The sequence below is a fragment of the Girardinichthys multiradiatus genome, chromosome 15 (genome assembly GCF_021462225.1).
Source record: "Girardinichthys multiradiatus isolate DD_20200921_A chromosome 15, DD_fGirMul_XY1, whole genome shotgun sequence".
NCBI lineage: Eukaryota > Metazoa > Chordata > Actinopteri > Cyprinodontiformes > Goodeidae > Girardinichthys > Girardinichthys multiradiatus.
This window is the reverse complement of record NC_061808.1, coordinates 5,248,751-5,274,174: the sequence shown is the minus strand read 5'-3', so window position 1 is coordinate 5,274,174 and position 25,424 is coordinate 5,248,751. Positions and strand designations below refer to the sequence as shown.

Sequence of the window (25,424 nt, the reverse complement as noted above, 5' to 3'; positions counted from 1 at the left end):
CATCTGCTTCTTTGTTACCAAAACATCTCGGTTAGTACAGTGACTGGAGAAAAGCAGCAGTCAGGCTGATCCCATAAGAAGAGTTGAAACCTGTGCTGAATGTTCAGGAGCCTCTCTGGAGCTCCAGAGTTGACAGTGATAAATGAAGCACTGCAGTTAATGTCTGGCTAGGGGGAGATTGGGGAGTCTACACACACACACACACACACACACACACACACACACACACACACACACACACACACACACGCACACGACTTCAACAACGTGCTGCAATTAAATCTAGAAAGTAACCTCCCCCACCTTCTCCTCTGCCTGCTTCTCTCTGATTGCTTGGTTTCTCCATCTCTCTCTCTCGCTCCTCACTGTCCTATCATCCTCCCTATACACCCCCGGTTTCTTTTTTTCCTCTCTCCTGCTCTCAATCTGAGCTTCTCAATCAGCTGCTCTGATTGCTGTCTTTGTTTTTATTACAGCCCGTCATGACAGCTATTAGCGTTATCCTTATTGCTCCTCACTCTGTGTTTCTGTACGCTTGGGAACGTACAGGAAAAACTCAAGAAAGTGTTTTGAGCAAGACACTTTATGTAAATAAGGCAGGAAAAATATTAAATTGCAGTTGCACCAAGGAAATATTTCACACAGGAATTCATTTGCCACAAAAGTTCAAATGTTCCTTGTAGGTCTGCACCATCAGCTTGGTGATTTATGCAAATCGCACAACCAGACGGTAATTAAAAAAACATCAATAAACAGGTATCACAAGCTGAGCCTGCAAAATGGAAACAAGGCAAGTTGTACATTTTACTCTTCTATCAGCAGACATTGGGTCACCATTGTTTATATTTTAGAACTACTGTAACTACATAAAAAGCAGGTTTCCATACAAATTTGGCAGTCTGGACCCTACAAGTGTGGGTTAACAAAATGCCAAGAGGGAAAGATATCAGCAATGACCTTACAGAAGACACTACTGCTGCCTATTAATCTAAAGAGGGTTTTAAGGCCATTTACAAATGATTTAAAGTCCATTATTTTACAAGGAGGCAGAACGTTCACAAGTGGAAAATATTTAAGACAGCAGCCAATTGAGGACGTCCTAGAAAATTCATCGCAAGGTCAGGGAAATTGCAAAAATCCAGAAGATCCATCTGAAGCTCAATATGCATCAGTTAGCTGTCAAGCATGGTGGTGGCAGGGTGATGATTTGGGCTTGATTTGAAGCCACAGAACCGGGGTACCTTTCAGTCAGTGAGTCGACCGTATATTCTTGTGTCAAATGTGAGGCCATGTGTCTGACAGCTGAAGATGTTTCCGACAGAATCAAGGTGTTGCAATGGCCCAGTCAAAGTCCAGACCTAAATCTGTTGTAAATGTTGTGGTGGGAGCTTAAGGGAGCCCTACAGAAGTAAATGTCTGCAAAGCTTATTGAACTAAAGCTAAAATGGACAAAAGAATGGACCAAAATTCCTTAACAATGAAAGTGATTGATAAACCCAGACCGAAGGTACTTCATTAAGGTGTATTAGAACTGCTTTTCCATTTTAACTTCCTTTTTGCTTATTAAATAATAGTTATAAATCTGTTGCGTGTTTTAGCACTGTTGCCTTGCAGTAAGAAGGTCCTGGGTTCCTGGACTGAGGTTTTACTGCAGGGAGTTTGCAAGTTATCCCTGTGCATGAATGGGTTCTCTCTGGGTACTCCGGCCTTCTCCCACAGACCAGAAACATAACTGCTCACATAAAGGAGTGGTCACCAACAACATGGCGCTTTAGAATCATAAATTGATTTTTTTGTGTATTCACTGCAAAACTGAATTATTACCTGCACCCATCTTTAGTATTTTCCCTATTTTGCTGTTCTTGTCTTCATCTTCCTTAAACCCTGTAACAGCTGACTGACAGCTGTGAGTGTAGTTAGAGTGGAGGTGGGGGTTAATAAGCCTCCACAGGGCCTTTCTTCAGTGTGTGTGTGTGTGTGTGTGTGTGTGTGTGTGTGTGCACGAGAGAGCTTCCCTAAGGGTTCGAGTCGATCGATTGCTCACAGCCATTAGTCGTGAGACAGTGTGCAGTGCAGAGAATCGGACTTAATGCACTTTGCACTGGCAGACTGATTGGACCCTTTCAGACCTCTATGTGTTATAGTAATGGCTTTTTGCATTCACACTTTCTGTAACTGGATGCTGTGGAAAATGTTGACTGCTGCAGCGAGACAGAGCTGTAATGCATGTGGAATATTTGACGTAGAGGCTGTAACTCACATGAAATGTGATTGTTTATAGCAAAATGAGGACAGAATCTCAACGATAGCAATACATTTATGATGTGTTGAATAGCATCTATAAATCTATAAATAGTGGGACTATTACTGTAATCCTCGTCATTATTTATTAATTTGAGAATTTCTGCTCAAATTTCTGGTCATTTCTGCTTTTTTAAATGTCAAAAGTAGAGGTGCACAACGTCCATTTGGGTTATTTCACAATCCACAGCTTCCAATGGGGCAAACATTTATTGATCTATTTTTTTTTTTCACTGTACATTTTGGGTGATTTTCATTAGCTTGACTCCTCTCTATCCCCAGATTCTGAATGACTTTATTTTAATAAAAAAAAAAAAAGGTTGCAGTTAAAACCTGAACTTGTTTATTAATTTATTTATTCATGCTTCACTCTCCTTTTAGATATACGGTGGGCAATTAATAGTGCTTCCTCTATAAAAATCGTGCTCATGTCTGTGAAACAAATTAAAGACTCATTGTCTTTTGGTGGCTACTTACTTATATTCACATACATATCAGGTCTTTTTCTAACCTTTTGTTATTTTGTTTTCAGTTAAGATTTCATGGTAGAAGTTATGCGAGTAAAATTTGATGATTGATAAATTTGCAACTATTAATTACAGTAACACACAGCCATTAATGTCTGCTGAGTGCACCCCTAAGTGAAAATGTCCAAATTGTGCAACATTTTGTGTACCCACCATTATTTTCCAGCATTGCCTTAACACTCTTGGGCATGAATTCTACTGTGCTCCTCCACCTTCTGCTTGAGGATGCCCCAAAGATGATTAACAGGGTTTAGGTCTGGTGACATGCTTGGCAGCCTAGTTTCCAAAGGAAGGGAATCATGTTCTGCTTCAGTATGTCACAGTACATGTTGGCATTCATCGTTCTCCCAATGAACTGTAGCTCCCCACAGGCGGCAGCACTCTCCCAGCCCCAAACCATGACACTCCCACCACCATGCTTGACGGTAGAAAAGACTTGTCTTTGTACTTCTCACTTGGTTACTACACATGCTCGACCCCATCTGAACCAAATAAGGTTATCTTGGTCTCATCGGACCACAGGACATGGTTCCAGTAAACCATTGTCTGATTGTCTTCATCAAAATGTTTGTGGCTATCTTGTGCATCATCTTCCTTTTGGAATGACAGTCATGCAAACCAATTTGATACAGTGTGCTGCGTATATTCTGAACACTGACAGGCTGACCCCCCACTCCTTCAACCTCTGCATCTATTTTCAAAAGATACCCACTGGATCTGAGCTGAGCATATGCACTCAACTTCTTTGGTCGACCATAGTGAGGCAAGTTCTGAGTGGAACCTTTCCAGTTAAACCCCTGTGTGGTCAAGGCCACCATGCTGCAGCTCTGTTTCAGGGTGTTGGCAGTCCTCTAACAGACTTGGCCATCTTTATGTAGAGTAACAATTCTTTTCTTTAGCTCCTCAGAGAGCTCTTTGCCATGAGATGCCATGTTGATCTTCCATGTGACCAGTATGAGAGAGTGTGAGCGAAATAACACCAAATTTAACACACCTGCTCCTCAGTCCCACCTAAGACCTTGTAACACTTACGAGTCACATTAACCGCTATTTAGGCACAATGTTGACATTTTCCCTTAGGGGTGTACTCACTTTTGTTGCCAGCAGTTTAGTTTGTTGAGCTATTTTGAGGGGACAGCAAATTTACACTGTTAAACTTGCTGTAGACTGATCAAATTTTATGAAAGTGTCATATCTTCAATGTAGTTCCATTAATATATACAATAAAGTATTTACAAATATTTGAGGGGTGTACTCACTTTTGTGAGATACTGTAAATGAAAGGATTATTATAACGATTAACCTTGCAGACTGAGTGGTTTTGCTTCTCATCATCTTTTTCTTCCCTCCATCAATGCCAATCTGCAGGATGTCCTCATCTATTATGCCTCTCACATTCACCCCTAAACACTTGTCTTTTTCCCTGTCAAGGTTATCAGGGCAGTGTCGACAACAACGAACCGTGCTGATGAAATCTTGCACAAAGAGAGGCTCGTTTGTCCACTAGAATCCATGTGTTGTTGTGGAAACGGCACTGATAAATGCAGAGAGGCTGAGGAAAGGAAGTAAGACTGGAGATACTTCACATGTAAAAGAAATGTGATTGTCAAGACTGATTCAGCCTGACAGAAGACCAGAAAAAAAAACTGCGAATCTGATTTGAGTCCTGACATTCAAGCAAATCAGCGGATTTTCACTAACAAGCAAATGCTTAATGATATAAGCGGTGAAAACAAATTAAGAAATGGCATCAACAACTATGATGCTGTATGTTTGACAGCTGTAGCTGCTGTGGGTCGTTGATGTGGAAACAGGAAAACATCTGGCATTACCGAGCTGCTGCTTTCAGCTGTCACACTGTGAGCTGCCAGAAAACTACTTTTTATTTTTCATGACAAACTCCACTGAAATCACTCAGTGACATCATGCAAGTATACAGAAAAGATCCTCAAAATACAGTCAGAATTTAACCAAAACAAGCTGCCTGCTGCCCACAGGTACACCTGCTAATGAAGGGACTTTCATGCACCAGCAGCCAGATGTTTGAACATCTGCATCAAACTGTTGATGGGGATACCCACTCCTTCATTAGCCTTTTGTACATCTGTAGATAAGGGTGGGGAGACTTTGCCAACCAGGGTAACATATCACACTTAATTAAGAAAAAAGGTTAATTCCCTTGTCACACTATTACGTACCCTTCTCTCATTCCATGGCGTAGGAAAAGCCTTTCTGGGAATTTGACAAACCGGCATTCACAATTTCCTCTCCAGTCATAAACCAGGCAGCCTCACATTTTTTTTTAGACATGCATTGAAATTCTGCCTAATAAGCGTACCAGCTCTAACACATCATTCATACCCCACCACTGCAACAGGATTAATGCAACTGGGAGTCTGCATCAAATACCCAGTTATAACATTTTTTAATCTAATGCTACAATATGGAGACGCTTCACTCACCTGTGCACGGTGAATGCTTGAACCTTGTTCTGGATTCATTCAGCTAATTCAGGAGAACATCAAATGCAGTACTCTTATCTTAAAGATGAGACAGAACTTGATGCCCCTCTTTGTTTCCTCACATTTAGACCAACACAACATGTCATAATCAGTAAGCCAGCATACATAGCAAGATACAAAACAGTGCGGCAGCAGCTTTAGTGCTAAGTTAAGCATACAGAGGAAATCTGATTTGGTATTGATGTGATACACATGCAGATAAGCAATGAGTGGGCCAGTGGTTCAATTGGTAATGAGCTACCACATCTAGAACAAATACCAGAGTGAAGTGAGAGTCCTAGAGGCCATTACTGGGTCAAACAGTGAGTGGTCAGAAGACATAACTGATGCCTTTGTAACATATGTATTTGATTTTGCAAAATGCCTTGAGGTGTGGCTGCCCTATTGTACCCCATATCTCCAGCATCATGTCACTGTGACATCTGTGGAACCAACATGCCAAGCACCTGCAAGGCTGAAGCACAAGCCAACATTGTGACCCCAGCAAGCTGGACACCAGCATGTTCTGGTACTGCTGTCGGATGTGTTGACAAGGTATCCTCTGTGTCTGAGAGGTAGATGCCAGATTCTTCTTTTAAGCCACTTTGAATTAAAGTCCGTCATGATAAAAGCAAAGTACACCTCTGGTATATTCTGGAGACTTAGCATGTACCAATCTAAGGTTTGTGGGTTGTCTTTGATTATTCACAAATATATAACTAATGACAAGAGGTGTAACAAACACACCCTCCATTTCTGCTACCTGTGTTACCCATTCTCTTTTTCAATGGTTATAATCAGTCTGACAGTGAGAGGTGTCCCCAATCCTTGTGGTTTTTAGTATAACAATGACCACCAGTGGGCTCTAGATGGACACACTTTATCAGTGTATTATTTTACTCAGTACTTCTACACATAGCCCATTCTAAAATGGCCAAACTCTAACACTGAGTAGTTTAATCTAACCTCCCCAACAACCCTATACCATTCCAAACCCTTTGTGAAGTGCCTTCAGATGGCATGTGCTGTGAATTGGCGCTATATAAATAAAACTGAATAGAATTGAACTGAATTAACAAAACATCATGTTATTTTGCTATATTTTGGCAGAATTTTGGGGAAAAGAAACATTGACAGAGTCTTGGACAAGATTCAAACAACTTGCCAGCACTGTAGGAATACAGTGATTAGCAAACTATTAGCCACAAACAATAATAATTACAAAATAAAAGCTTTCTGTCGATGCTAAAGGGCTCTGTTACAGGCGTCTGTATTGCATCTGATCATCTCACATTCAAGATCTAACTTAGTCTGATCAAACTACAATTGTTAACCAATATATATTTAAAACTGCATTATATAAAGTAGGAAAACCTTGTCTGCAGTATTACACACTTATTACACATTCTTCAAAGCACAGTTGGTGATTTATAAAACATCTACTATATCTGCAAAACCATAAAGGGAGGATTTTTGATGCCTCAGAACTTTCCTAAAATCTTGTGAGCTGGATGTATATGCCGCACAGGATGTGCCCAGCTAAACTGGTGCATTTTGGGAACTAGCAGAGAGTCATATTGTGGAAACATTGTGTGAAAAGGCCCTTAGTGTGCAACAAAGTGAATGGTAAATAGACCTATGAACTGTATTCAGTAAGATTTTTGAACCAAGCTAACTTTATTTCAAGGTTAGCAAAACTTAAGTATACATTTTCAGACTGTCTGCACAGTAATTTATAATCACAGGCACCTCTTGTATTTGCATTAGTGTGTTTTCCTTATTCCATATAATCTGAGGCAAAAAATAACTTGCTGCTTATTTTCCTGATGCAGTGTGACCTGCTTTCTAACTCAATCACATTTTGATGATTTAAATTCTAGCGTTTCACTTTTAAACTTGGATCATCTTCCCCAAAACACCAGCAATAATCCCTATGGCTTGCTCAATGACAGAAACCAGTGAACACACACAAACCTCTTGCTTGGTGCAAGGTTGGCCTTCTTCTGGCTCTGATTGGCCTTTCTGCAGTTCGTCCTTGTCCAGTTCAGAAACATTGTTAAGAAAATACCAAACAGTATAAAATCTGTTGTTTCCATTACAGTATTGTCCACATTTTTGGTTATCGCAGACACCTTGTCTCGTAGCCCGAGTCAGGTCCAACATAGCTGACTTTGGTGAAAAAAAAAAAAAAAACAGAAAAAATTTCTTCTTTTGTCTTTGATTCCCACCTCACCGAAGTTCAGTTACCAGTCGATTCGGTCCAAATATGCTTTTTCTGTAGTTTTGTTTTCATCACAGACGCTGAAATTGTCCCTGTCCACCACCACAACCACCATGCCTGGACGTTTCCTGATTTCCTCTGGCGCTGCAGCCCATAACCAGACAGACAAAAGAAAGGAAGCCCTGCCAAGTCTCTCTACTGCAGGCATAGGCTTTTTCCTTTCCCCTCTGCTCCCTTGCGCTTTCTTCACCCCTCTCTCAACCGTGGCAGTCTTCCCGAGAAGCTTTGGCGAAGCTCCAGCAAGTCTGCCATTCCGCCTAAACCTTCCCATCCATCCCGATCGTCGTTTCGCTGCGGACCCCCGCCCTTCTAACCCCTTCACTCCCACATTCTCCTTTCCCAGTCCAACCCCTTCCAAACCAGCCAAGGTAGCTCAACAACTTCACTGCATGTTTAACTGTGAATTAAATTTTAAGGACTCTTAGAAAAAGCTCAAACATTTAACACTGCACTGATCAGGTCTTAAGTCTCTGGGACACAGAACTCAGTTACAGCTGAGTCAACACTCCATTCACCCGACAACCTTTATATTTACTGCTTGTAACTAAAGGCCAGTATAAAGGGCAGGGAGTGTGTGCTTCTGTGTGTGTCCTGAGTCCTTTGTTCAGCGCCAGTGCAGATCTATTCATCATGTGCCAAGGCTCAGTGCCCTCACTTGTACTGAAGAGGGGGCATATTGGTGCCAACTGCCCTCACTGCCAACTTTGTGCTGCTGTCGGCCTGTTTCTGCACACAGAAAGCACCCTATCTCACAAACACACACATACAGTGCCAGACATGTTTATTGGCAGCCCTGGTAAAGATATGGAAAAAGTGTTAAAATAAATGTATCTTTTATTGCAGCAGCATAGTCTCACAATGGATTTTTTTTAAATCCTACCTTTCATTGGGGTGAATTTATTTAGTGTTGAGAAGTGTATATGATTTTTTTTAAACAGAAATCAGTGGTGGTAAAATGTGGTACCCCTAACAATGTCCATTACATACATGTAATGTAATTGACTTTGTAAAGTGCCTTGAGACGACATATGTTGTGAAATGGCGCTATATAAGAAAACTAAATTGAACTGAATTAAATTGAATGTACATTAAGTCTGTCTTTAACTGATACTTTACTTTTTATATTGATCAGAGTGTCTAGGAACTTCTAATAAATAGTCTATGATCTTCTGTTTCTCTGGGGCATAAATAAATGGTTACATAGAGGCTACTCCTCTGGACAAGGACCCAAGTTTTTCTTGCCACCTTTGATGGTATATACATGACAACCAGTTGTTTAGAAGTGATGCCAGGAAAATGCATTTTCTGTCATATGGAGTTTGCCTAATTTCACCATAACTTTAACTAGAACCATGTGGTTTGGTCAGATGAGACCAAAATTAAGCTTTTTGGTCCCCAGGACAAACACTACAGGCGGGTTTGACATGAAACAAAGGATGCAAGATGCCTCACACCCACTGTGAAGTACGGTGGATAATCCATCATGCTGTGGGCCTGTTTCTCTTCCAAAGATCCTGGGAATGCTATAAAAGTGCATGGCATCATGAACACATGAACATTTTAAATATAAATACACTGGCCTCTGCCAGAAAACTGAAAATGTGTCGTTATTCAGAGCATATATGTTAGTTTTTGAGGTGGCAAAATGAACTGTAAAAGCCTTTAAAAACATTAGAAATGTTTAATTTGATTAATCAGCAGGTCAAATACTGAACAAAAAAACATACCTTTCATTTGAGATTTAACAAGAGTTTTGGTCCATCATCAGATTAGAGCTCAAAGATAAATGGAAGTCAGTATGGGCTAGTGAAAGGTAAATGGGTAACGATTAAATGTCTGTTATTCAACAAACTTTCTAAAAAACGTAATTTCTTAAAAAACTGCATTGGCTATTTTACACATTTGTGGCTGCATGCTGCTGTGAACAGTTCTGAACTCAAATATCAAATATCGGATACTTCCTAAACCTCTATAGAAAATTCTCCTGGAGTAAAAATCACCAGCTTTCTGTAAAGACAACCAACCCTGACCAACACATTGTTCTGGCCCGCCTGTAAACCAAGCAGCACTTTGGTGTATTGGCCTCCTCTGTCCAACCAAACTTTAGAAACATTGATATTATTTTTGATTCTGCCATCTCATTGGAGTGCCATTTTCATGGAATAATCAGAAATAGCTATTTTCAGCTAAGAAATATTTCTATGCTTCCAACTCTAAATTAGCGTAATTAGAGCTGATTATTTATGCTTTTATTTAATCTCATCTTTATTATTGTAACAGCCTTTTTATGTGTTTGAATTAGAGAGATTTTGACCGTCTCCAATCATTTCCAACATGTTGCTGCAAGGCTTTAAACAAACACATGAAAGAGACCGCACAGTACTCCAGCTTTAATCTCTTTACATTGGCTGCCAGTATATATTAGGATTCATTTTAAAATATTACTCCTTAGACTTAGAGCCCTGTATAGTCAAGCCCCAGGCTATATCTCTCACCTTCTAGAGCCCTAAACCTATTAGTCTGAGATCTTTCAGCCAAAGGTTTTGTTCTCCAGCGAGCCCAGCCCACCTGTGACTACAAAAGCAGAGAAATAGGCGAGTATATCGGTATTATCAAGTCTTTTATTAATGATTTGTTGTTGAATTTAAGGGTTTAAAACAAATGTATTTTCTAAACTCTATCTAAATATTCAGGGAGGACTGGTTTCCACAGACAGCGTATATGAGTGGCAGAAATATTTTCTGATAATAATAATTATTAACTTAAGAAGCTTTTTTTTTTACCTGAGGAACTTGAAATAAATGCAGCTCATATAGCAACATTTAACAGTGCTCTGTTAGGGAGTAAATAGGTCTTGTTAAATGGGACTTTTAGGAGAAAACGTAACTACATTACATAGTAATTTATTTTTACAATTTTTTTTATTTTGTTCTTTAACCCACAGGAATTTACACATAAATTTAGGTTTTTATCTGTCTGATTAAATAATTTTCATAAATTCATTTTCATAAATTTTATTTTATCAGACTCGCTCTAAAAGAAGAATAACTCATTTGAAAATCTTTAAGCATGCCATTTCTACAACAGAAGACATTTTTAATTTTACATTTTGACTTGATATTTTCACATTTATGTAATGGTGGATAGGTCAAACCAATTCGAAAACATAGAGGAAGCACTGACCAAACACTAAATACATCCTTTTTTATCTAGCTCATGGATTCCAAAGATTAGGGTGGTGTAAAAAATACCGGAATTTCCAACTCTTTGTTTGTAATATAGACCTGAAACTACTGTTAAATCTGCTCTAAAAAGCAGCTGCCCCGTTCTGTTGAATGGTTTACTGCTAGGTGTTTCCCTTCGTAATATGGCGCATCCAATGACGTATTATTACAAAAAACAACAGGCGCTACTGGAACGAGGCACGCATGCGTACACTGGAGCAGGTGCTAACTGACAAAAAAAAAAAAAAGAAAACATCTTTAAGTCTTTCTGATTGCATCTGTGAACCAGGTGTTTGTCAAATATCCCCACAGACATCATTTTGCAACAAGAACAACGCGGATTAAACACCGTAAACCGATTGTTCCGGTTCGCTCTTAAAGGCGCCTGTAGTGAAGTTTGGTTAAAGCTAGCTAGATGCAGTCTTACCGGAGACTTTGATGTTCACAGTCCGGCCAGGTAGCGCCGTCTCTGGGGTTGGCATCTGTGCTTTGGAGGCCATGTCGCCCATCATTCTGCTGAGAAAGTGACGCCACACCAAATGAGCTCTGGAGGAGGCGACCATTGAACCCGGAGCAATTCCCCTCAGACTGGCTTAGCTAACAGCCAGCTTCCCCAACGTCACCACGGAGCTGATGTAACTGGAGCAGCGCTGTTACACAACAGCCAACATATAAATGTCCCGACTCTCCATAACTTACATGAACGTATAACAATAACTGAGTCATTTGTAAAGTAAACTTATACAATTAACACACACACACTCATCAGCCACTTTATTAGGTACACCTTGCTAGTACTGGGTTGGACCCCCTTTTGCCTTCAGAACTGCCTTAATCCTTCGTGGCATAGATTCAACAAGGTACTGGAAACATTCCTCAGAGAGTTTGGTCCATATTGACATGATAGCATCACACAGATGCTGCAGATTTGTCAGCTGCTCATCCATGATGCGAATCTCCTGTTCCACCACATCCCAAAGGTGCTCTATTGGATTGAGATTTGGTGACTGGAGGACATTTGAGTCCAGTGAACTCATTGTCATGTTCAAGAAACCAGTCTGAGATGATTAGTGCTTTATGACATGGCGCGTTATCCTGCTGGAAGTAACCATCAGAAGATAGGTACACTGTGGTCATAAAGGGATGGACATGGTCAGCAACAATACTCAGGTAGGCTGTGGTGTTGACACGATGCTCAATTAGTACTAAGGGGCCCAAAGTGTGCCAAGAAAATATCCCCCACACCATTACACCACCACCACCAGCCTGAACCATTGATACAAGGCAGGATGGATCCATGCTTTCATGTTGTTGACACCAGATTCTGACCCTACCATCCAAATGTCGCAGCAGAAATCGAGACTCATCAGAGCAGGCAACGTTTTTCCAATCTTCTATTGTCCGCTTTTGGTGAACCTGTGTGAATTGAAGGTTCAGTTTCCTGTTTTTAGCTGACTTCTGCTGATTGATAGAGAGAGATAGAGAGAGAGAGAGAGAGATAGATAGATAGATAGATAGATAGATAGATAGATAGATAGATAGATAGATAGATAGATAGATAGATAGATAGATAGATAGATAGATAGATAGATAGATAGATAGATAGATAGATAGATAGATAGATAGATAGATAGATAGATAGATAGATAGATAGATAGATAGATCCTACTCCTGAAACACAAACAGCAACATGATGGAAATAAATATCCCTTATCAATATCGCCCCAGTTTTTAGGTATGTGACTGGTACTATATATGTTAAAAAATAACAGCTGAACATCAGCCGATACAGATGTTAGTGCCGATATATTGTGCATCCCTAACGAAAAGTATGTTTATTGCTTAAGGTTGTTTATTTCCAAAAGATAATTTTGATCTTTTAAACGAGCCTCATTGGAACACATATTACAATTGAATGAATATGGCTATTTCAGAGTACTGATACAGAGTAAAGGGTAGTTCAGGAGGAAGGAAATCAAGCTCTGTGAGATGCAAGCTGAGCATCAAACAGTACTAATCAGTCATCCCCCCTTCATCAAGTAGAAGAAGAGACGGAAAGGGACAGATGATATGCCATATGGAATAACCCAGCCAGGAGGAACGCTGTTTGTGCTGGAAAAAACGTTTCTTCTGGTGTCTGATGATGTCTATATGAAGGTGAGAATCATCAATAATTCAGCAGGAGTATGCAAAGCCTCCCACTCCACCACTTTCTGCCTTAGAGGAGAGTTGTGGTCTTTTCTGCATCAAAAACTCATAATTAATTTCATTATAAGCCACACCACCAAAAGCTTTTAGACATCTATTTCCTAATAAAAAGAAATACCATGTAAATCACATCAAGAAAACTTGGTTTATCTGGGTTGGTGGTTTTGAACTTAAAACCATCATTCCAGGTCAGACTTCACTCAACCGGGGGCTTCTCCGGTCCTATTAGGAATATAAAAATGTAATCTTTATGCTGTTTAGAGAAAAAAACATCCAGAAATCTTTGGTTTTGGGGAGGATATTAAATGACATCAGCTTCATAAAGTTCAGTTACATAAATAGTTAAAGTGACTAATTAAAACCACTTCAAAGAAATAAAAAATAAATTTAACCCCAGCTTCAAAGTAGATGTTTTTAAATGTTTTAAGCATTACATCTACCCCATTAACTTGCTCTCTAAATAATAGATTTACATTCTATACGTTTTTTGGCAGTTTGAAACCAGTTTGAAACCAGATCCGCTCAGATTTAAGATAAATAATTGTTTTTATTTGTTTCTTGCTGTAGAACTGCACCTGTGATGGGCTCTTTCCTGGTCCCACCCCTCGCTAGCATGTATACGTGGGTCCCACATGGTTTTATTTTAGCATCAAATGAGGGAATGGATCCAAAATGGCAAAATTATCAAGGCCAACCTAGCTTGACTAGGTGAGACTCACACATTTACAGATTATTTGCTGCCTACATGTGCAGAAATTTATATCATAATTAGATTGGATTTTCCATTGAAGAAAAAGATTAGTTGTGGTCAACCCTATATATTTGTATTTGTGTGTGCTAGTGTGAAAGCATGATGAGGTCGTATTGTTTTCAAATATATAGGAGCTGTTGTAGCAAGGGAAGATGATCTTAAACAAAACTAGGTTTCTAGGTGGGATGTCCAAGCTCTGAAAACCACTAGGGGGTGCACTACAGCAGAAGAGTCTGGAACAAAACAATCTAGAATAAATGGAACAACACAATCTAGAACAATTTATTCTAATTTTCTTTTTTATTTATGCAAAGTTCCTTGAGGTGAAATGTATTGTTAAATTTGTGCTATATAAATAAACTGAATTGACTTGAAAGTTAATTGTTTTCCTAAAGAACCTGATGTGGATTTATATGTTCTTTTAGCTGATGAAGGTAAAATATGCAGTCAAAAAAAAAAAAAACAACTACAACAAATTGTGAGAAAGACAGTGATCAAATAAATATAACTGTTGCTATTTGTTGTCAGATGCAATGGTTTAAAAAAAAAAAGCAAATACATTTTTTATTTTCTTTCCTCTTTAAAGCTCCCTTCACATCCAATCAATACCTTCTTACTGTCTCCATGACCTCCATGGTCACTGAAACGCAGCTGGATGGTGCGTCTCAAACCGTATTTCAGTGAGAGGACATTCATGCAAAGTAGCTCTTTTCTCAGCTACTTCCCTGGTCATCTTACCACATCAAGGCCTCAGGATGTTCTCTTGACCTCATCACAATCTGCAGAATTTAACTAGAATTATGTCAGTTTTAGTCTTGCTGTGGAGGAGGAAATACCATCTCTATTTTTATGACATCCGCTGCAGGATGGAGGTGAGAGGCTTTTCTGTGCAGAGTACAGCACACTGAAAAGCATGCCATCCTACACAATAATTCTAGCACACTGCTACACTGTATTCCTTAGCAAGTACAGGCGGGAGGAACATGCACATTGAATCCAAAATATCTGTTGTTTTTTTTTTTTGTTTTTTTTACTGATCGTCATTGGCCATTTATCTTTGACAGCCTGACATTTTGCATTTAAAATGAAGCCTAAAAAGCTTATAACTTCATTTAGTCTCTCAGCAACCAACACAGCTGAGTCTGGGCACAATTTGGAGGTGTGTTCGCTTCTTGTGACCCCTTTGCCAGAGGGAGAGGAGGGGACCTTTTTAAAGATGCAACGGTTCTGAGCACGACTGGTTGGCATAGAAAATGTGGATTGATTTGGTTTTTTAATTAAAGCCCAAGTAGCAGTGGGATGCAACCCACTGTAGCCTTGTTATGAGACCAGCATGGCCAGTATAGCTTCACTGGTGACCAATCCACACGTGCAAGATGGAGCTATGGCATGCATTAGCTGTAACTGTCGTGAACACACCGCCCCATGTCACACTCAGCACCTAGATAGACTGCCACCACAATAATTAACCACTATGGCCTACCTGTGGAAGTGCTGAGCATACCCAGATTCGTCAGGAATCTGGGCATGCTCAGCAAGACCATGTTGACCCTGTTGTGGTCTGATTTCTAGGATTATAGTCTGGTTTGAATCTGGTGTTAAAGATCCAAAAACAACACACAAGAGACATGAGACAAGAAAAACTTAAGGAGATTGAGACAAAATTGCAATATTTACATTTAAAATACCTCTTTAAGTACAACTGGAGACATTCCACGTTACCTTGATAAACTTGCATGATCCTCTCAGAGCTGAAATCCTGTCATGAACTACAAGACAGCACTGGGACACACAAACTTTGTTCAGGTTTCAGGTTTAAACCATCTGAATCAAGGAAAAGGATGTTTATTAGGATGTTATGGAGCGACCTAAGAACTAGCAATGCTCAAGCCAACTTTCAAGCATAGTGGTGGCAGAGTCATGCTATGGGGCTGATAGACAACTACCAGGAAATTAGTTTACTTCACCTAAAATTAACAGCTAAATAGTTGAAATTTGGAAACAACAGTGTGGTCCAACAGGACATTGGTCCCTAACACAAACTAAACTAACATTAAGGTCCTGGAAATGTCACAACCCTGTTGAAAATGTATGGACTAGGCTTTGAACTCAGTTCAGCGTCAGCAAACCAACCAATTAACATGAACTCTTCCAGACGATTGGTCAAACATGGAGCCAGACTCATGCCAGAACGTGCTAAAGGACATTTATGCAAGTGTTGATTAGAGACAAATCCACATTAAATACACACTTGTAAAGCCAATGCTTATTCAAAGTGAAATTTTATAGAATTAGTTTACCCTGAAAAAAGAATGCTTCAAATAGTCATTCAAAACCAAAAAATATTATTACATGTATTCACTGATTTAAAAGTCAGTCATGCGACTTAAAAGAAAAAAACAAACATGGAAATGAATTTAAAAGAAAGCCTGGTCAATGTGCAGATCTTCAGAAAGCCTGGTCGAGCATCCTTTAAAAGACAAGAGGAAAACCTGACTGCTTGGTTGCAAAACATGAAAACTGAGTGATGGCTTTATGAGGAAGAGGATGGATCTTTGACATCAGTGTAACATCTCAGCTTATGAGGATATGTGATAATAATTATCAGTGAACATGCTGCGAAGATCTAACAGAAAATGTGGGGCTTCACGGTTTGCATGTGATGACGTGTTCAGCAGCCATATGTGGAAAAAACTTAGTGTGTTTAATATTTCTGGAAACCATTTGGATTAACCTAAATCAAGGGCAGTCAGGTGGGGTGATCTGTGCCTGTGAGCCAGATGCTTTCACTCTGCCTTTCCTCCCCCTTCCTGAAGAGGATGATGCAGAGGGGTGGAGGGGTGGAAGCTGAAGCTGAGGATGTAAAACCTGCCTTCATCTGACTCCCTCTCTCTCAGAGGACCACCCCCTCCCCTCTCCTCTTTCCTCTCCATCTGACTGCGCCCGACTTCTTTCCCTCCATCCTGCCACAGAGCTCCACGGACTGCAGCCAGCACACACTGAAAACCACATATTGAGGTTTAAGATCTCTTCTTCTTTATGGGTCTGGACTATGTCTGCTTAGCGATCTCCTGTAGAGGGTAAAACTCTTCATCCAGCTCATCTGCAGGAGGAGGACAGTGTGATCTCTGCATCCCCCGCATCATCATCATCATCCCTCTGCATCCTCAGCATCCCCCCGTGGAGAGGACACCTCCAGCCGGTATAAATCCTGCAGAGCCGTTCGTATCGGTGCGTTTTCATCTCCTGATCATCAAAGCCTCAGATCATTCATTAAAAACGCAAATATCTTCACCGTTTATCCTGCTCGTTGCAGCTGGAAGGTATTGTTCGGTTTTGCTCATATTTGCATATATTTGACACTGAAATTCAGGCTTTATTTGCGTGCTGCAACCGCCGCAGTGTGCTGTCGCGGTCTGCGGAACTGTTTGTCATAAAATAAATTCTGCAGGATTAACATACAGATTATATGAATAATACGCATCGACAAAAATGTGACATTTATCCCTTTAAGAGGCCATGATGATGCTCTGACGAGGAAAAATTTTGATTTTTAGGGGTATTTTGTAAACATCTTGTTGTAATCTGGCTCATTTCGTTTCTGTTTGATTGATGCATATTAAAAAATGGTTAATTGTGGCTTCAAACCTCCCAGCCGACCCCCACAAAGGAGCCAGTCCTCCCACTCACCTCCCCCTCTGCGTTTTTAGCCTACATGAGCTATCTGGGTCATTTGCATTTCTGCGTTTAATGAGGCTGCAGATGGCTCCATTTCTTTTCCTTTCTACCTGAGCCGCTGAGCTGCACTGCTGCAGGTTCTTTCATGATTCATGAAACCTCTGTTCTCCTTTCTCTATTCATCCTTTCTTTTCTTTTTTTCTTTTTTCTTTTTTTGTTTGAACTGACATGATGTGTGAACTGATGCGGGATGATGGGTAGAGCTGCAGACGCAGCTTCCACCCCTGCAGCAGTGCTGTATAAGAACGCACATTATGGCTGCTGGATAATGGAGGATAATGTTCTGAATGTCCGCAGTGCTGCTTAAAGGACCATACCGGCGTTTTTAAACTGGTCCTGTCAACATTAAATTCACATATTGGGCATGCACTGCATTTCAAAAAACGTAATGCGTCTTTCGGCTCTGCCAGTAAGCCATTATTAGTTTCCACTCCTCTATGGGATCAAAATCAATTTGCAGAGATTTTACACCTGCAGCAGACAATCAATTTTTGTGAGCACTAGGTCCATATAGACTATTGTGGAGCTGCATTTTTTTTTATTGCACTGCAACACAACACTTAAACATTTTAATTTTCTCTCGAAATGTTAAGAGGAAGGCAAATTGCAACACATTTTGTTTTACTAAGAATAAAATACTCATTCTACATTGCCTGGAAAACTCTTCACAACAAGGGGCGATCAGTGACACTGTTTGGAGGTCAGAGACACATCCAGGTTGATGCAGGGAGCAAAAAACATATTCTAATCTAGAACATTACAGTATTTATGTGAACTATAGATGGTCTGCAGAAAACCAGCGATTCGATTATTAATGACAAAGTGTTGCACCTTAAAGCGTTAAAATGTATTCGGTAAATCGGACCCTGTGTGACTGGGAGGGCTTGAACCACCAAGGAATATAATTACTGCAGTTAGTCAGACCTGAAAATGAATGTTTAGAAATCAATGAAATTCATACATTTAGATAATATTTAGTTAGTTGTTTTGGCCTAAGCAGTGGTTAAAGAGTTAATGCTTTAGAGTTATGACATATTATAAAAGCTTGATAAAATTTGTTTTAATAGTTTATAGAAATACTTCACTGCTTCTGCAAATCAAAAATCTTTGAAATGCTGTGGTTGAAAAAGCAATTACGTGAAAATGAATTAGTAAATGGATGCAGAAAACAAATCTGGAATGAAGCGGTGAAACTGGTTAAAGGTGATCAAGTAAAAATATATAAAAATAAAAAAAATAGCTCAACGTCCTCAGAAAACCTACTAAATGCTTATAGAAAATGGTTAGAAATGGCTGACGTAGTGGAGGGCTTTGGGTTTTCTCTCCTCGTGTTCACAGCGGACCTTGATTTAAATGTCCATACAATTAAGGCACGCGGTGAATGCCAAGAGAGTGACCGAAAATCAGCAGCCGCGGAGATCCCGTCACTCCTGGGGGTCCGGATGATGTAAAAACGAGTTTCAGTAACGCAACAGATGGATGCAGTACCACCCCAAACCACTAGAGGGTGTACTCCGTTTTAGCGTCGAAGGCGAACAACAGGAACGTTTGTTTTTTTTGTAGCTTTTCACCCACGCATTTGGAAAAAAAAAAAAAACAAAAAAAAAAAACGGCCTTTTAAATAATTTGAAAATTTGTCTACTGACTTTGTAAATAACATATCAGCCTGTGAGATTAAAACTGGTATGTTTTTTGGCCAGTTCTCTCTACATCGGTTGTGTTTTATTACGACAGCGCCCTCCATTGGCCGAACTAGTTTTGATAGGGCCAAAGGTTTATTTCATATCCATGATGACCATGTTTTCTTTTTTGTAATTCAAAGCTTAATGTTGCAATAAATCCGAATAGGTTATTTTAAATATTTGCCTAGAGCGAAAAAATCAACCAGACAGCAAGCAGAATTACCTCAAAATGGCGGTGGTCAAATCAGGTATGAAAAACTGGCGGTGAGACCAGTCAGTAGAGAACATCTCGTAGAAGATGGCTCCATTTCATTTCCAATTTTTTTCTGGTGGCTTTATAACTCCGATAAATACAATCTATCCACAGGAGTTTTCTTAGAGTTTGTTTAGGGACAAAGTCAATTGGGCCAAAAGGGATAACAGTAATTTTTTTTTTAGACTATACACAAGTGAATTACATTTAGATTCGAACATTTTACTATACTTCATGATAAGTACTTAGCTACAACAAAAAATGAACTGATATGTGATGGTTGAAGTACATCGGTTTTAAATGATGAGTTTACAGGTACAAAAATGGAAGTAGGCAGGGTTGAAAAGACAACACGTAAGCACAAAATGGGGGGACAAATTTGGGGCAAATTGACCCAAAGCAGAAAAATCAATATAGGAAGATTGTTGTAAATAGTTGCCATCTTCAAGTGAAAAAATACACAATGTATTTCTTAGACAAAGCTCGAGAGCCACTTAGAAACCTCAAGTCTTTTAGATTTTATGGATTAACTATATTTAACACAGATTAACCCATTGTAACCAGCTGAACGGGGCTGACAGAGAATAAATGTTGGCTTCGCTCCATTTCGTGGAGCTTTAAAGTCAGCTTCGGTTGCAAAACTGGGAAATGTTTTAAATGTTTGGATTTAAACCCATTTGTGCTGAAAATTGGTGAATTAAATCCCCTTGTCTGTTAAATTGAGGAAATTTAGTGGTAAAGCCATTTTGGGTATGTCAAGATTAAAAACTTTTATGCATATGGGTTTACATGGCAGGGGGCGCTACAGAGAGATTCATTTATTTGGGTTTGCTTATGGCTTCTTTTGGACTCAGCTACGAAACTAACGGTCAGTGAAGTAAATGATGGAGGATGAGGTAGAAACGGACTAAAAGTTGTACAGTAACAGCAGAGAACATTGCCTCATCCTTTCTGCTTTCACATCCGTTGTCTATTTGCAGCATCTCTGTTTGGGATTCTGATTTATTGCATCCCTCTTACATCAGGCTCCTAAATCTGGAGGAATCAGCTGTAATTTGTCATCTCCAAGAAGAATGAATAAGAATCCCTGTGAGTGCCTGCAGGTCAATGAGAGATTTGGTTAATCGAGCATTTAGATGAGGTTTGTAAGCGAGACAAAAGGCTGTAACAAAATAACCAATGTAAACTAATTTCTGGGCAACAAACACTCACCCCAGAGCCAGTTAGATTATGTAGAGAAAACACAGATCTGCAGGAATCCTTAATAACACATGCCCCACTTTGCCTGCAGGTTCATGATACTTTTCCTGCTTGATTGGTAGATTTAGCCTCATAGCTGCAGAGTTGTCACGGAAATGCAGAGAATAACGATTCCTGATAGAAAGACGACAAAGACAGTGAAGGGACTGCAGAAAACATCAAGCTATAAATGTTTTTTCAAATCCTAAACTGAATTTTTCAGTCAAATTCAACAAATAAAGAACATACCCATCTTCAGTATTTATCTAAACTATGAGTGTAGAATAAGGACTAAATACGGCAGAATAAATAAATAAATAGTAAAAGACATGTTCAGTAGGTGAGCAGGAAGTCCAAGTTATTACTCTCTAATGCATTTTCCTCAAACACATGCAGACTTTAATATTGATCCCGGATGTACAGAGGAACCTCTGCTGGGAAGGGAGATAATGAGTATGATTATGTTCACATGCAGCAGATGCACAATGGGAGAATTTACAACTCTTGCATATTAACTTTGGTTCTTTCAGATTATTTGAGTGAATTATATGCTTAAAACAATAAAAAAGTATTCAGATTTTGATTCTGCTGTAGACTGTTTAATTTCTAATGGGCATAAATTTAATTTAGACCTTGAAGATTGTGAGCTACAAAGATTGGCTGAAATGTCTGTAAAAGCTTTCCTAAAGACTTATCGTTTGATTGTTTTAATACATGTCAACTAAAACATCTTTCCACAAAGCAGTTTTACACATCTGATAAAAAGAAGAAAGCTTGCATTATTAAGATGTACTAGAAGGATTTAAAACGAAGGTTTCTCATGGTTGAATTTTGTATTATTTCTATTATTTCACCATGTATAATAGAATAATCAGCAAGTTTTATGTCCTTACATTTTGAATAATAAAATAAATTGAATGTTGGTATTTTCAATATGTAGTTCTCTACTTAAATTTCTTTATAAAATGTTGATTTCCTTTATCTCTCAGTAATGTACCACGGTGTTTTCTGACAAATAAAATAAACAAATTGGAGAACTTATTTTCTGTCTCTTGTTCTTGTTTCAGAAAAAGATTTAATGAATATGAAGAGAAACCAATAGTACAATTTGGTTTTAGAAAATCAGGTCTAGATGTTTAAATTTTTAATCCACTCCTAAAACATCAGATCATGGGACATTGCAGAAGAAAAGTATGCTGGTGTGTTGTTCACCAGTAGTGACGGATTGAGACCTCGTCTGCAGCATGAGGGCTTTGCTCTGGGCCAAAAGGAAAGCTCTATTCTGTGTACTGACTGGAAAGATGTGGTAACCTCTGTAGAGAGGCCACCTCAGCCTTAGAGATAATGAGAAGAGCTCAGAGTAAAGTCGCTGTTCCTCAGCGCTGAAAGGAGTTAGCTCTAATAGTCAGCAGTCACACCATTGGGGTATAATGGGGTGTATTGTTGGGATTTTTACTTTTTATGCATCCTCTGAAAGTAAAAAAAAAATGTTTACTGGCATATGTTGGTTGTGGTATTAAATTTAATCAATAACAGGTCTCTGCAAACATTTCCCCTGCATATTTACTCAGGATGATTAACTGCATCACCAGTTCATTTTTTTCCTTGAGCCAAATAAATGTGAGAACATTTGACTGCACCTGCCCTTTAACTGTAAATTGGTATTTTGACTTGCTCTCCAACCATCCCATGTAGCATTAGCTTGAAGAGACCTTTTAGGACCAAACCAGCATGCTGTTGTGAGAAAATTGCAGACAGATTTTTAGAATTTGAGTGGTGTGACCTCTGTATAATATTTTGAAAGCTAATTTAGTTTGGTTTAGTTAACCATAAAACGTTTTTTTTTTTTTGCCTGATAAACTCTATGCTCATAAACTGCACCAATGATAACTTTGATGGTGTGGAAAAGTGAGACATTTGACTACTCCCTTTCACTGCCGCTGTTTTACAGTCATCAATATGAATTATTCTGGTGGCACAGTTTTTTGCTGGGCTTTGCCTAAAGATTGAGATCTTCATCATCTAGGAGGAGCCTGGAGCAGACCTACTGCTCCTCTGCATTGAAAGGAGTCAGTCAAAGAATACCTTGTGATCCCACAGAAGGAACTGGAGAGTGTTGCTGAGGATAGGGTGCCGGTCTAGGTTTACCTTCCGCAACCTGTCCGCAGATAAGTGAAAGAAAATGGATGGATGTACAGGTCCTTCTCAAAATATTAGCATATTGTGATAAAGTTCATTATTTTCCATAATGTCATAATGAAAATTTAACATTCATATATTTTAGATTCATTGCACACTAACTGAAATATTTCAGGTCTTTTATTGTCTTAATACGGATGATTTTGGCATACAGCTCATGAAAACCCAAAATTCCTATCTCACAAAATTAGCATATTTCATCCGACCAATAAAAGAAAAGTGTTTTTAATACAAAAAACGTCAACCTTCAAATAATCATGTACAGTTATGCACTCAATACTTGGTCGGGAATCCTTTGGCAGAAATGACTGCTTCAATGTGGCGTGGCATGGAGGCAATCAGCCTGTGGCACTGCTGAGGTCTTATGGAGGCCCAGGATGCTTCGATAGCGGCCTTTAGCTCATCCAGAGTGTTGGGTCTTGAGTCTCTCAACGTTCTCTTCACAATATCCCACAGATTCTCTATGGGGTTCAGGTCAGGAGAGTTGGCAGGCCAATTGAGCACAGTGATACCATGGTCAGTAAACCATTTACCAGTGGTTTTGGCACTGTGAGCAGGTACCAGGTCGTGGTGAAAAATGAAATCTTCATCTCCATAAAGCTTTTCAGCAGATGGAAGCATGAAGTGCTCCAAAATCTCCTGATAGCTAGCTGCATTGACCCTGCCCTTGATAAAACACAGTGGACCAACACCAGCAGCTGACACGGCACCCCAGACCATCACTGACTGTGGTACTTGACACTAGACTTCTGGCATTTTGGCATTTCCTTCTCCCCAGTCTTCCTCCAGACTCTGGCACCTTGATTTCCGAATGACATGCAGAATTTGCTTTCATCCGAAAAAAGTACTTTGGACCACTGAGCAACAGTCCAGTGCTGCTTCTCTGTAGCCCAGGTCAGGCGCTTCTGCCGTTGTTTCTGGTTCAAAAGTGGCTTGACCTGGGGAATGCGGCACCTGTAGCCCATTTCCTGCACACGCCTGTGCACGGTGGTTCTGGATGTTTCTACTCCAGACTCAGTCCACTGCTTCCGCAGGTCCCCCAAGGTCTGGAATTGGCCCTTCTCCACAATCTTCCTCAGGGTCCGGTCACCTCTTCTCGTTGTGCAGCGTTTTCTGCCACACTTTTTCCTTCCCACTGAGGTGCCTTGATACAGCACTCTGGGAACAACCTATTCGTTCAGAAATGTCTTTCTGTGTCTTACCCTCTTGCTTGAGGGTGTCAATAGTGGCCTTCTGGACAGCAGTCAGGTCGGCAGTCTTACCCATGATTGGGGTTTTGAGTGATGAACCAGGCTGGGAGTTTTAAAGGCCTCAGGAATCTTTTGCAGGTGTTTAGAGTTAACTCGTTGATTCAGATGATTAGGTTCATAGCTCGTTTAGAGACCCTTTTAATGATATGCTAATTTTGTGAGATAGGAATTTTGGGTTTTCATGAGCTGTATGCCAAAATCATCCGTATTAAGACAATAAAAGACCTGAAATATTTCAGTTAGTGTGCAATGAATCTAAAATATATGAATGTTAAATTTTCATCATTACATTATGGAAAATAATGAACTTTATCACAATATGCTAATATTTTGAGAAGGACCTGTATATTAACACAACTTGTATTTCAATTTTTTTAGAACGATATTAGTTGATTTGATTCTTATAAAGACAAACATTTCCAGCAAACAAATGAAATCAAGATTATCTCTTAAAGTTGGTTATGAGAAATATCCCTTCAGCAACTAGGTTTTTTATATTCAGGGAGGCAAATGAATAATTGATCTCCTCAGAAAGCATTAAAGTCCAAGCCTACCTGAAAATAGATACAGATTGAACTATTGAAATGAAATAGTCTTCTCTAAAATAAAAGTCACCAGCAGTGTACGCTGTACAAGGTACTACAAAACCTCATTCCTTTTTCTGCCATAAACATGAAAATGCCTCACAAAGTGGAGACAATCGTAAGACATAAAACACAAAAGGTTAAAGGTAATAATTGGAGTGATACATTGTACCAGATAACAGTGAAAAAGGTCAATGTTCCAACATGTTTGAATTGAATAAAAATAAATAAAACTGTAAAAGTAAACTATGCAAAGTGTGCCAGGTGAGTGATTAAGGAAAGGTAAGAGTGTCAGCAAAATACTAGAAACTATGATAATCTGATGAATTAGACAGACTGGTCTTGACAGAGTGCCTTTAAATCTCTGGGTAGGTTTTCAGTCTAGTATTACTCTAACTTCTTAGACAACATTTCTGGTTTTTCGCTCATCTGAAAAAGTTTCATATGAATTGTCACCCTATCTACAGTAGCTAAATAATCTGAAAATGACGGATTTAATAAATAATTTCTAATGGAAACAAGTTGTCATCACAGACTGCTGATAAATTGCTAAACAAATTCCATTTAATCCTTTAATATTAGGAGCCTTTAGTTATATTGAGTAATTGGTCAGAATTAGTATGCACTGAAAATGAGTGACATCATAAATGTTATCAACATAGGAAAAGTTATTTTTATTATTTAGT

General features: G+C 39.3%; 1 protein-coding gene across 2 annotated transcripts in view; it reads right to left on the bottom strand.

Annotated features, from left to right (window-relative positions):
- msra (methionine sulfoxide reductase A) overlaps positions 1-11,482 on the bottom strand; it is a 56,654-nt gene extending 45,172 nt beyond the window's left edge. The window contains exon 1 of one of the 2 annotated variants that reach the window (XM_047388481.1): positions 11,262-11,482. In XM_047388481.1, coding sequence (XP_047244437.1) covers positions 11,262-11,397 — 136 coding nt within the window. In that variant the 5' untranslated portion in view covers positions 11,398-11,482. Of the gene's footprint in view, positions 1-7,303; positions 7,822-11,261 lie in introns of those variants that run through there. The other variant, XM_047388482.1, reaches the window with a different exon arrangement.
- Positions 11,483-25,424: the final 13,942 nt, after the last annotated feature.